This window comes from Nicotiana tomentosiformis, chromosome 4, assembly GCF_000390325.3.
Source record: "Nicotiana tomentosiformis chromosome 4, ASM39032v3, whole genome shotgun sequence".
Lineage (NCBI taxonomy): Eukaryota > Viridiplantae > Streptophyta > Magnoliopsida > Solanales > Solanaceae > Nicotiana > Nicotiana tomentosiformis.
In genome coordinates, this window is record NC_090815.1 from 116,805,162 (window position 1) to 116,818,851 (window position 13,690).

Genomic DNA, 13,690 nt, shown 5'->3' on the forward strand with positions numbered 1-13,690 from the left:
GTTAGCTAACATTGACTACATAGTTCAAGAGGTTAATTGCTATACATTATATATAATCCACAGAAATATCCTCGCATGTAATAATCATTTTTTTTGTAGTGTGCAGTACCCAAAATTATTTATCACAATTATAAATTTCACGATCGCTTTATTTTACTTTGAAGCCATCATTATTTTAATCAAGATATAATGATTTTTTTCATTATTTTTTATTGCTATTATTGGTGTTGTTGATATATTTGCTACTGAATGAGAGTCTTGGCGTAACTGATAAAGTTACTGCCATGTCGCTAGCAGGTCACGGGTTCAAGTCGTGGAAACAGCATCTTGCAGAAATGTAGGGTAAGACTGCGTGTGGTCCGGACTTTCCCCGAACCTCGCGCATAACGGGAGCTTAGTGCACGGGCTGCCTGATATATTTGCTACTGTTGTTGCTATAATTGTTGCAGGAAATGAAATGAACAAAGAGAACTAAGAGAAGTTTTGTGGTCAGGATAAGAAATGAAAGGGATTGATAGAATATGCATCATACAATTGCTGTCTGGATTACTAGATTTTGTCATTTACTTAAATTCGTCAGCTCTTACGAAATGTTGTCTCCATACATGGGCCACTGATTTCTGCTATAATGACTAACTTTAGGGCAATATCAACGATACTATATAAAAAGGGACATCTGTTTTATAAACTACACTGCCTGAGTTCTAAGTTCTACAATTCTCTGTTGTTTCAAATGGAGAATCTGAATTTCAACTACTACTACTACTTAGCTGTCTTGCTATGTTTCTTTGTCATTTTATTCAAATACTTGCTTCATCCCAGAAAACGTTTAGCACCTAGTCCTCTGTCTCTTCCAATAATTGGCCACCTTTACCTTATCAAGAATTCCCTACACGAGACCTTAACTTCCTTATCTACAAAATATGGCCCTGTTTTGTATCTCCGGTTCGGCTGTAGAAATTTGCTTGTTGTGTCTTCTCCATCTGCGGTAGAAGAATGCTTCACCAAAAACGATATCATATTTGCAAATCGCCCTCAGAGCATGGCTGGAGATCAGTTTTCCTTCAACTATAAGGCTGTTGTCTGGGCTCCTTACGGCTATCTTTGGAGGGCTCTCCGCCGTCTAACTGTGATCGAGATCTTCTCTTCCAATAGCCTTCAAAAATCTTCTGCACTGCGGAATGAAGAAGTTGGAATTCTTATTCGCTCTTTGTTTAAGGCCAGCACTGGTAGTGGGAGCAAAAGAGTTAACTTGAGTCATTGGGTTTTTACTTTTGCGGTCAATGTTATGATGAGAACTGGTACTGGAAAACGTTGTGTAAGTGAAGAAGACATGGGAACAGAGAAGGGGAAACAAATCATTGAAGAGATAAAGGGATTTTTCTTCGCGACCTTGGTAGTTTTGAACGTGTGTGATTTCATGCCAGTTTTGAAATGGTTTGGGTACAAAGGGCTAGAGAAAAGGATGGTCTTAGCGCACCAAAAGAGAAATGAATTCTTGAACAGCTTACTGGACGAATTTCGACAGAAAAAAATAGCTGGTATTTCAGAATCCAGTACTGATAGTATCAATGCGAAGAAGACCACGCTGGTTGAAACTCTCTTGTCTCTGCAGGAATCAGAACCCGAATTCTATACAGATGATCTTATTAAAAGTGTTTTACTGGTATGTTCCCTCGACTATGGCCAAAAGCTGGTCAAAATTTCCTAGGAGTAATTAGTTTGAATCATAAATAGTTCTAATATAAGCATATTAAATATTTCCTTAGTTTGGATATTTCCTCTTCAAGATGTTATTAAAATTTGCCTTTTCTGTTTGCTACAAACTCCTTATCATAATTTAGGAAATTAAACTTAGTGTATACATCTAGTACTGATCACAAGAATGCCTCTAAACTCACAGATTACTTGATTAGACTTGTGCTTTGTTTGAACACAATTTCTAGCCTAACAAACATGATTTGGTGTTCCAGGTTTTATTTATTGCTGGAACAGAGACAACATCAATGACCATTCAATGGGCGATGCGACTTCTTTTAGCTCATCCTAAGGCATTTACAAAACTGAGAGCTGAGATTGATAGCAAAGTGGGGAACGATCGCTTGCTAAATGAATCAGACATTCCCAAGCTTCCTTATTTACATTGTGTTATAAACGAGACGCTAAGATTGTACCCTCCAGTACCACTTTTGTTGCCTCACTACTCATTAGAAGATTGTACTGTTGGGGGATATGAAGTACCAAAACATACGATCCTAGTGATTAACGCTTGGGCTATCCACAGGGATCCCAAGTTATGGGACGAGCCTGAAAAGTTCAAACCAGAGCGATTTGAGGCAATGGACTTAGGGGAAAAAGAAGGATTCAATTATAAATTTGTACCATTTGGAATGGGGAGAAGAGCATGCCCTGGAGCCACTATGGGCTTGCGCACTGTTTCACTGGTATTGGGTTCTCTGATTCAGTGGTTCGATTGGGAAAGTGTGGAAAAAGAAAAGTTGGACGCGTGCTATAATTCTAGAATCACTTTGAACAAAGATAAACCTTTGGAGGCTGTTTGTATTCCACGACAAAATTGTCGTGGTTTCCTTGCCCAACTATGAGACTATTCGTACAAATTTGTTCCTTTTGTAGGTATGTATAGTGTTTTTTTTGAGCCAAGGGTCTATCAGAAACAGTTTTCCTATCTTTCCACAGTAGGGGTAATATATAAAGTCTGCGTGCACACTTCCCTCCTCATACCCTACTTGTAAGATCTCACTGGGTTTGTTATTGTTGTATGTATGTATGTATAGTGTAAAAATTTACCTTTGTGCTCTAAGGTAATGTGACTAAATAAAGTTGACTATGTAGAACAAGAGACATTAAATAAAGCTTAAGCTATTATTTGGTGAATGTGAACTTAATCTGTGCCTGGATTTTATTTGATATTGTTGCATGTGGAACAGCCGGGACTTGAGCAAATGGCAACCCTTAAAATTTGGAGCTTCATACGGTGAAAACGAATAAAATCTCCTTGCTAGTCAGCACAATAAATTGTAAGAGCAGAAACTTAAAACTATTAATATCATCATGTGTGTAGATAACGTTAATTAGCATATCTTAGAGATCTAAAAGTCAGCTAATTGATTAAATTAGTTCAAAGTAAGACTCTTTTCCAGCTGCTTAATTAATTAAAGAGCCAGTATAGATTCCTCCGTATGTCCTCTTTCCACTTCTGCATTTTCTTTCATATATTGCTTTACTTATTTTCACAAATATAATCTCTTCTTGAATCTCTCCCATCTTAAATTAGAGAACAAAAAGAGTTAGCACTTTTTATTTTGTGCTAACTTGCCGAGATAAGTAAATTTTATATATAAAGGAGAAGGAAAAACGGTGAAAAATTACAGGTGATAAATCAAACCCTCATCAATAAGGTCAAAATTTAGGTAGCTAACTAAACTAGTAAACTAATAAAATTCCCGAGACAATTAAAATTTAGAAAAGATGTTGCACTCTCAATTGCTTCCCAAAGAAAGAAGCTACTGGAAAGCTAATCGTTTAATGCACAACGTTGAGTGTGTGTTTGACGTCTAAAATAAGAGTCTGCATTTGACGTCACGGCTTACTTCAACTTTACTGACCTTATTATAAAAAACAACCCCAAATTCTAATCTAGAGAAATTAATGCTAAAAGTCAAGCACAGTTTTTTTGTCATCAGCCCGGCCGTGCAACCTTATCAGGCAGTGTGGACAAAAAAATGAAAGTCACTATCATTACTTCTTAGCTGAAAAATCCATGAATATGGAAATAGGCTTCCCATTTTGCACTATTGCCTTTTTTCTCTCCATTTTTTACGTTCTAAAATTGCAAAATGCAAGAAATAAAAAACTTCCTCCAAGTCCACCATCTCTACCAATTATTGGACATCTCCATCTCCTCAAATCCCCTATCCACAAAACTTTTAAATCGCTTTCATGCAAATATGGTCCCATTATTTTCCTCCGTTTTGGGACTTGTCCAGTTATTGTCATATCTTCTCCTTCAATTGCCGAACAGTGTTTCACAAAAAATGACATTATTTTTGCAAATCGACCAAAATCTCTCGTTACTAAACACCTTGGCTATAACCAGACCACCATTGGATTCTCCCCTCACGGTGACCATTGGCGTAATCTCCGCCGCATTGCTAGTAGTCAAATCTTCTCCACCGTCAGCCTTAACTATTCCTCCGCCGTCCGTACAGAAGAAGTCCGTTACGTGATTAAAAAATTAGTCCTGGATTACAAAGGAGGAATTGCCAAGAAAGTGAACTTGAATTTTTTGTTTGAGAAATTAGTGTACGATGTGTTAACAAAGATGGTCGCAGGTAAACGTTGGAGCGAGTCAACTCATGAAATGTTTGGCCCAACTATGGTTATGACTATTTGTGATTATTTTCCAGTACTTCAGTGGATTGGATTTCAGGGGTTGGAGAAGAATTTGGTTGAGATCAAGAAAACAAGAGATAAATTTCTTCAAACTCTAATCGATGAATGTCGAAAGAGCAGAGCTGATGATTCATCTTTGGTTGAGCAGAAAAAGACAATTATAGACGCTTTGTTATGTTTACAAAAAGCCCAGCCTGAATGTTACACTGATGACATTATCAAGGGTGTCATAATGGTACGTATATTTATTATCATATGGTTTGATCTTTGGGTTTAATATGAATAGTTTGTATATCAGTAGGTTAATTAAGAGCCAGCTACATGTAACCAAAAAAAAAGCTACATGTAACTATAGATTGAGGATTTAACTTAACTTACATAGACTAACAGTGCAAGGAATTTTCATACTATTGCTATATTTTAACATGTTATAACAAGTAATTTGCTTTATAATCCTAGTCACTTGTTTCAATTTTTATGACATGGTACTTGCAATTATCATTTAAGTGAAATATACTATTAATGCATAAAACTTAAATTAACTCGTATTATTTTTAGTAAGTGTGAGATGTTAATTTCATATTAATGCATAAAGATGAAATTATATTGATGCCTAAGTTTTTTTATATGTGTACTCATTATTTCAACATTTTTCATGATGTTTCCTAGTTTCATTTTTAAAGGTAATGTTCACTGCTGGAATACATACTTTATGATTTGATCTTCGGTTTAATTGTTAAAGTGTAAGTTATGTATACTGGCTGGTAAAAAGTATTTAAATAATCATATTATTTATAAGGTAATTATAAGTAAAAAGTATAATCTGATAAAAATGACAATGAGCATTTAAAACGTTTGATGTTCTCTTTCGTTAGTTCAACATTTTGTATGATGTTTCAACATGTTGTTTTTAAAGGTAATGTTCACGGCTGGGACACATACTTCAGCTGTAACAATGGAGTGGGCAATGTCACTGTTATTAAATCATCCAGAGGTAATGAAAAAGGCGAAGCTCGAAATCAACAACCTCGTTGGAGAAAGGCGTTTTTTAGAGGAATCGGACATCCTTAAACTACCCTATTTACGTTGTATAATCAATGAGACATTGAGATTATTTCCTGCTGGACCGCTTTTAGTGCCTCATTTTTCATCACAAGATTGTATAATTGAAGGATACCATATTCCTAAAGGTACAATACTGTTTGTGAATGTTTGGGAAATTCAAAGGGATCCTAAACTTTGGGAAGAACCAAATAAGTTTAAGCCAGAGAGATTTGAAGGAATGGAAGGGGGAATTGAAGGGTGTAAGTTTATACCATTTGGTATGGGGAGAAGGGCTTGTCCTGGTTCTGGCCTTGCTATGAGATTGATTGGGCTTGTTTTGGGCTTGTTTATTCAGTGTTTTGAGTGGCAAAGAGTTGGGCCTGAATATGTGGGCTTAGATGAAAGTTGTGGGCTGATGTTAAACAAGCGAGATCCTTTGGAGGCATTATACAGGCCCAGAGAATCCATGGCCGTATCACTTTCTCAGCTTTGAGAAGAAAACAAAAACGAGAAGGAAAAAAAAGAGGAGGAATTTCTACTGACCTAAAATGAATCTAATCATGGTTTAGTGGTTATACAAATGTGAACTAATTAGTTTGGTAAGCTCAAATTAATATCTTTTTGTTGGTTCGTCATTTAGTTTGTATCCCACACAAAAAAGAAGAAGTTATCTCTCAATTAATGAAAATCAAAGTTAAGTTTCCTCCGTTCACTGAACAACTGATAATTGTTTTTAATACATAGCGATGTTTGATTTATCCAATGATTCCAATCCCAGCTCCCTAGATTGGATGTCATTCAGCTTTTCTTTTCTAATTGGAGAATTCTTTCCTATTAAAATACTTTTGTTTCTTTTTATCATTACCATTGGGTATTCAGGTCATATTTAAATTAAAATAATCTAACCAAATAGCAGTCTCCTGGAATGGAATTTTAAAACAAAGAGTCATGTTTTCTGTCGCTCTTCCGTAGGTTCACTTTTAATTACACAAAAAAAATCGGATGAGTATTTGAGATATCAATATGCTACTCCCCTCATAAAAAACTGAAGATATCTCCCTCAGTTCATAGCTATACGTCTTTTTAGTTGGTTTGGTAAAATATGAAAAATGGTACCAATAGGTCTACTGTTGAATAGTTACTCTACGAAATGGTTTTCTCATAATCATAATCAACATTCACGTTGTCGTCCTCTTTCATTTAAAGCATAGTTATTGGAAAGATGAATGACAAATACTAAAGTTACATTCTAATAATTGTAATTCAATTTACACCACTTAGATATAGAGTTCAGATTTCACCAACTCGTTCTTACTTCTTATTCCTCTTCTCCTTCACATATCCCTCCCCTAAAGGCATAAAAAGAGACCCCACGAAAGTGGGAAGTGATGAATGCCATTCATTCCTAGGTTGTTTATACTATTACATAATGTTGGCTATGATTTGAATTTTGTAGGTTAGAATTCAGTATTCTAACACAACTCATTAGTTTTTATGGGTTCAAAATATAATCAATTATTTATTAATTAGTGAATTTTCTTTTCACATATACAGAGTCCGGCCAAAGTTATGAACTCATAACTTACATTTTACATCTGTCCCTGATCCGAACAGTGATTAAAAAAGCGCATGATGTCTCCTGCAATTTATTGCTAAACCACTTTCATGTTTTTAATTTGCCAAATTTTCCTTTTAAAACTGTTGCTCCCTGTGGGGAGCATTGCCGCAACCTTAGGCGCCTAGCTGCAATAGATATTTTCTATCCTTCTCGCATTGCTATGTTCACTGATACGTGGAAAAAGGAAGTAATGTTACTCCCGTTTGGAACAAGCAATAATTCAGCATTCCCTCATTCCTTCTTAAAACCAGCTGCAACGACCTAATTACCTAATTTCCCTCAAATGTTTCTTTTCCTCTAATTTTTTCTTTGCTTTCATTTGAATGTCAATGACCTGTGCATTAGCGTTTAAACGTACTCGAAATAAACGTTTTCACTTCTTGTACTTGTATATTCTTACCGAATGGTGTATGTGAATTGTGATCATCAACAAAAATTGTATTCCTAATTTGTTCAGCTAATAATTGCGACTATATACACCTGTTTTTCTTTCTATGCAAACAAAATTGTAATGGTATGCTAGAATTTGTGGTGATAATAACATTATCAATATCATCATTAAGGAAATTCGGTCACTAGGCAGATGTCAAGACCACTTTCTTTATCTTTTGTTTTTATCTCTCAATATATGACTTATTTTCCATAACATTTTGCTTATTGTTGCATTGACACTGCTTATCATCGAGGCAAGTGTACAAATAACCATTCTCAGGGATGCTATTTAGTGATTAGCCAGTACTAATTTTGTCCTGAAATTTTAAACTAAAAATCTTGATTTCAGGACAACTCGGAATATTTTTGTCCTGAAAATTTGAACTGGAAAATTGAAGTTCAAAATGGCTAAATTCTAAATAGCAACCCTTTAGAGTGGTTACCTGATGTCATTTCTACCTTATCATCCTCAAGTGGTGAAACACCATTTTAGGTCCAACATATTTTGGGCCACTATCGATCGGCCCACAATTAGCCCACGAACCTATCTTCCATGAATTCCACCAAAATCACAGAGACTCGCCTCTTTCCCCGCAAAACATTATTGGTAAATTAATATCGTCTTTAATACTAGCTCCATTAACTCCTCCTTTTTCCTTTTTTTTATTTGTCACAATTTCCAACTTTCAAAATGACCGATAACTTGGACGAGCAACAAAGCTACACAGATAACAACGAGCAACAACAGAAAGTTCCAGAAGACCCAACACAACCCAAAACCCCAACCTCTACCACCACCACAGAACCACCATCAATGGCGGAAACCGATTCAGCTCAAGCCCAAGAAACCGTTACTCACGAGACCCAAAACAAGCCGACGATCGTTTCATTTAGCATTTGGCCACCGACTCAACGCACTCGTGACGCCGTCATTAACCGTCTCATCGAGTCTCTATCAACACCGTCCATACTCTCAAAACGGTACGGCACTGTCCCGCACGACGAGGCTTCCGATATTGCGAAGCTGATTGAGGAGGAGGCTTTTACCGCCGCTGGATCCACGGCTATAGGTGATGACGATGGCATTGAGATACTTCAGGTTTATTCGAAGGAGATCAGTAAACGCATGCTTGACGCCGTTAAGTCCAGATCTGTTCCGTCTGCTGATGATTCTGCCGCTTTAACGGAGACTGAGAGTAAACCGTCGTCGGAGCCTATCTCTGTTTCGGCTGACACTGGGGAAAACTCATCCGTTGAAACCGAGTCCTGAAAAATGCACCGAGGTCATGTTTTCTTAAGTATTTGTCTATGTGGTGAGGAAATTTCTAGGGTTCCGCTAATTCTACTATTTACGATCTGCATTTTACCTTGAGATCATCTTTATGCTGTCTATGGATTATTAAGCTTGTTAAATGTAATGTTAGATATCTTGGAAATTGCTATCTAAAGGTGGTTGATGGATAAAGTTTGGATTTTGAGATTACTTTGTTTATATTTCCTTTTAATGCCTTTTGATGTGCATACTATTGACGGTTTCTGCTTATATATTAATGCCTTTTGTTATTGTGTACTTCATTTTTATATGTTTCATACTAGTTCATTTCGTCATTTTTGGTCTCCTGTCGGTGGTGCTAAGACCTTCGTATCTTTAGAAATCCTCGGTAGGTGGACTGTGTGAACTCTCGGTTTTATGTTAAGTTTCTTGCAGACTAAATGTATATGAAATTGCTAACTGCTGATGAAGAGATAGTAAGTCTATGAGAAATGATAGGAAACATATGTAAATGGTGCAACCAAAAGAAAGACTTGAAGTTTTCCGATAGTGAATTTCCTTTTACTCAGGGGTATATTGTCTGATAGCAACATAGGGACAGAGTGAACATTTTGTTGGTTACAATAAAGTCATTCCTTCTATATCTAGGTATGAAGTCCGTATATAGTTCTAGATCTATCTATCTATCGGAAATGATATCTAGAAATTGATGTTAGTTTGGTTTCAAGATCTATGAACAAGAGAAATTACTAAATATCCATTCAAGAAATTAGATGAATACGGAGGACAAAGCTAGCTGAAGAAATCGCTAGATGTCCTCTCGAAGCAGTAGATTCTGGAGATGATAAGACAATGAAACATTCTCTCTTTGGAGAATTCTGTTGTTTCAATTATAGAAAGTGAGTTATCAGTAGCTTTTTGTTTATTAGTATTTACTTTATAGGTAGAGTGTGGGAGCCTAGACATGCGTTTTTTCCTTTTATGAGGCTGGTATGACTTGTTTGCTTCCCTGTACTTCGGTACATGTTGAGGTCCAATTATGAAGGTGAAAGGATACCTCTATTCTGAATTGGTATGGGACGCAATCTATATTCATTTTTTAACTCCATGCACGTTCTAGAGTCTTAAAAATTTCGGGACCCAGAAAACTTGCTTTGGATAAACTCCAGATTGTCACAAGGAGTAGTTGCGAGAGCAATGGTGGTAGTTTGGGTCCTCCTTATTGGAGTTTCATTTATCTTTTTATCTAGGATTAAAGTTGCATTGTGTGGCTTCAAATTTTATCATGAAGCTCAATATTTTGGATGAGTTAGTGCCAAAGAATTATTACTCCCTCCGGTCCACAATAAGTGACCAATTTGCTTTTTCATTTTGGTCCAAAATAAGTGTCCATTTATGTAATCAAGAAAAAATTCAATTTGTTTTTACTCTTTTACCCTCCCTAAAAAGTTTTCTTACTCACATTAAATCCACTATAACTATGTGACCAATATTTAATTAAGAGTAGTTTAGTCATACTAGGTATTTTTGTATAGAATTTAGTATTTTCTTAATGGGCGTGCCTAAAGCAAACTGGTCATTTATTGTGGACCGGAGGGAGTATGCGAAAGCATATACTCTAATACGGATTTCAGTTCAGGGAACTTGTTACGAGGAGCCTATGAGAATGAAAGGTAGTGGTTGTTCGTTTTCAGTGTAACTTTAAATCTCATTGGATGGGTCTTTCAGTTTTATCTGTTTCATAGCTTTTTGAATCTTAATTTTCTGCGTATCTTGGTAGTAGTGCTTTGACCAGCATGAATTGTAGAGAACTTTGCTGAGAAGTAGAAGGCTTCTTGCTTATTAAATCGTTTAACCCAGACTAACATAGCTAATCCTTGATAATTATTAGGATGGTGTCTGTTATAGATTACAGCAAATAGCTCAAATTCATGAGTAATAATGCCAAACAAGCAATAATAACCTTTAGCATGCTATGCTGCTTTTGTATGGATGTGACTTGTATACGGTTATGGCCTTGATTAATCGAAAGAAAACTCTTTCTTAGAATTTGGGCTAGAATTCTGAGAAGTATCATGTCAAACAATAAGTGCAGCGTGCATCTATAATTGTAAGGAAGCAAAACAACCTAGTCTTGCTTTGAATCCACAATTTTGAATAAATACAGGTCATTCTATAACATAAAAGGGAAAAGAACCTTTTCGGAAAAAAGAGAGGGAAAAGAGCAATAACACAAAGAAACACCCATTTATATTCGGTGCAATTCTATTGAAAGTTATAAGATACATTCCTAGAGCTTAATATATTCATGTACAAACGTCAAATGGACATCCATTTAATTGAATGCATTGAATTTCTAGCACAAAGAATATGCCTCGTTAAAACCTTATTAGGAAAAAACTCATTGGAGAAAATCCTAGTGAAGGAAAAAGAGTGCATAGTTCTTTGTAATACGCATTGCTTGTTGTGTATTAATTAAGTGGATGTTCATTTGACATTATACATGAATGTATTAATTAAACTTCATTAATGTATCTTGTAACTTTCGATGGAATTGCACCCCATATGAATGGATGTTTCAAGTCCTACAAGGACACACTTGAAGAAATAAGAAGAGATATCTCTCGTTCTTTCATATTCTTGTCAATTCTCTTTGTGTTATTGTTCTTTCTCTTTTATTTTATAACAGGTCAGGATTTCTTGACCCATCAAGTTTATTAGTATTGTCATATACGTGTGAAATGCAGGATAGGGTAGAAAATTGTCTGATGGAAGAATTTCAGCTTTGATATTCTGCTTAAGTTTGTCTGGATTGTCCAGCCTGATTTTACGTGCTGGAAAGTCTGGACTTTGTCATTTCAGTTCCAGGAAGTGAATAGTCACTGCTGCACTTGTTCATTTGCTTATAGTTTTGCCAAGTTCTGTGGTATTCATAGACAGCTGTTACTTATACACAGCTGTCTATGATTGTATGTAACAGCTATCTTTAATTTCCTCCCTGTTACTGGTGGGATAATTATTGCTGAGACATGATTAATGTGATGTGAAGGGTAATTCTCATAGAAATTTCTATGAATACAATGTATTGTCGTTTTTAACTTCACGCACTTTATGGAGATGAACTTGGGACCAACTTATTAGTCTGATGTGGAAGGTACTCCTCATTCTTCTGCTTGAAATTTAGTGAACACTGAACCATGTGTGCTCATATTTAACTTCATGCACGTAAGGGAGAAATTGATGAACTTGGGGACCAAGTAAAGTTGGTTTTCTATCCGGAATAGAATGAGGCTCAAGATTTGGCATAATGAGTAGTTGCCGATATTCCAATGTGGATATTAATCTCACTCTCTCTGCAACATTGTTGCTCATCTTATCTAGACTTTTGAGGCTTGGCATGTTTGATTTGCTTGAGAGTTTGCTATGCTTGTGGAGTAGCCAAGAAAGGGTGCAGGTTGAATTGTAGCAGCGGAGGGCCGGCCTTATCATCTTCCTTTTATGTTCTCTCTTTCCTAAGGTTTTATATATCCACCATCCAAATTACAACCCCCTTTTATTTCCTTCTCTTTCAGTTTGTGTGTTCAAAAAAGTGCAAGAAGGATATTTTAGATTTAATCTCAGGAGCTTTCCTTAATTTTACCATGAGAACCATGCAGTCCCAAGTAACCATAATTACCGTCATTTGGCTGACAAAACTTCTGATTGCTGGGTCCATGAGACTCCCGACATTTTTTGAAAATATAATTTCACAGTTGCATTGGCCAAGTATAACAGAGCAAAAGTTGCAACCAAGGACCCATTACTCAAAAATCCACTTATGTGCTGACAAATAAGTCAAACTTTTAAGGCTAAAGGCACTATTGGTCCAAAGGTAAAACTATTCTAAGTTAAATTGGATCCCTAGAATAGGACTAAGAATTTGAGAAACGTGGTAAGGTCATAAGAATAAGCATGTACGTAGAGCGACTTTTCAAAGTTCAACATTTACGTCTTGTTGTTGAGCCAAATAATTTCCTTGTAAAGCTTGAAGGAGGAAAGTTTAGCTGGACTTTTTGGAATCGTATGAAAATTTTCTTGTTCCTATTCTATAGCATGAAATTTTAGCATTCTGTATATTTTATATGCTATGCATATACAAGCAATTTCTTTTGTTATGAACCATTGCACATGCAAGTCAGCTTTAGCAGGTGGAAAAACTAACAGTACCAACTACGAAATCTAACTTTTGACTTACACCGCCATAAGTCGCAGAATATTTCGGATTCTGCAACGTGCATGCTCACAAATATTGTACAACTTCATGCTTCACGTAAGTCAAGTCTAAGAATGATTTGCTTGAACTTTGCTACACATAACTCGGCTGTTCTAGTTAACAGATTATTATAGTCCAATAAAGGGGTAGCAAACGGGTGGGTAGAAAATGTGTAATGCAAAAACGGATATAATTATCCGACCCTACCCATATTTAATACGGATAAAAAACGGGTTAATCGGTGGATAATATGGAATTATGGATATCTATATTATCCATGACTTCTTGAAGATGTCACTTTTGGGAGAATTCCTAGTCTCCCAAACTCTCAATTTGAGGTTTTGCAAATATAAAAGTTAAACTCATTAGTTATCCATTGTTTATCCATTTTCTAAGTGGATAATATGGTTCTTATCCATATTTGACCCGTTTTTAAAAAGCTCATTATTCAACCCATTTTTTAATAGATAATATGCAGGGGCGGCTCACTATTGTTGGTGGCCTAAAGCCAAATCTTGATGAGGGGCCTTCTTTTAAAAAAACAAATCTTATATATTTTTAATTTAAGTGTATTTTCCTTACTTTTTGAGATGCAAAGTTATTAATATTTTGTTTATAATCTAGTTATTCTAATAATTCATTTCCACTTGATAATATA

At 35.8% G+C, this 13,690-nt stretch overlaps 2 protein-coding genes across 2 annotated transcripts; both read left to right on the plus strand.

Moving 5' to 3' along the window:
• The first annotated feature begins 282 nt into the window (after nucleotides 1-282).
• LOC104093267 (uncharacterized) lies at nucleotides 283-6,168 on the plus strand. Its single transcript, XM_018769811.3, has 4 exons — nucleotides 283-1,666; nucleotides 1,974-2,600; nucleotides 3,680-4,648; nucleotides 5,330-6,168. The coding sequence occupies exons 1-4, from the start codon at nucleotides 629-631 to the stop codon at nucleotides 5,948-5,950; spliced, it is 3,255 nt and encodes a 1,084-aa protein (XP_018625327.2). The 5' UTR covers nucleotides 283-628; the 3' UTR covers nucleotides 5,951-6,168.
• Nucleotides 6,169-8,198: 2,030 nt separating this feature from the next.
• Nucleotides 8,199-8,777, plus strand: LOC104093265 (MFP1 attachment factor 1-like). The gene has a single exon (XM_009598991.4). The coding sequence runs from the start codon at nucleotides 8,199-8,201 to the stop codon at nucleotides 8,775-8,777; it is 579 nt and encodes a 192-aa protein (XP_009597286.1).
• The last annotated feature ends 4,913 nt before the right edge of the window (nucleotides 8,778-13,690 follow it).

Excerpts from the sequence above, each read along its gene's own strand:
- LOC104093267 (XM_018769811.3), top strand. The coding sequence starts at position 629 with ATGACTAACTTTAGGGCAATATCAACGATACTATATAAAAAGGGACAT. Across the intron at positions 2,601-3,679 it reads GTGGTTTCCTTGCCCAACTA|TCAAGCACAGTTTTTTTGTC; the intron begins TGAGACTATTCG and ends TAATGCTAAAAG. Across the intron at positions 4,649-5,329 it reads TTATCAAGGGTGTCATAATG|GTAATGTTCACGGCTGGGAC; the intron begins GTACGTATATTT and ends TTGTTTTTAAAG.
- LOC104093265 (XM_009598991.4), top strand. The coding sequence starts at position 8,199 with ATGACCGATAACTTGGACGAGCAACAAAGCTACACAGATAACAACGAG.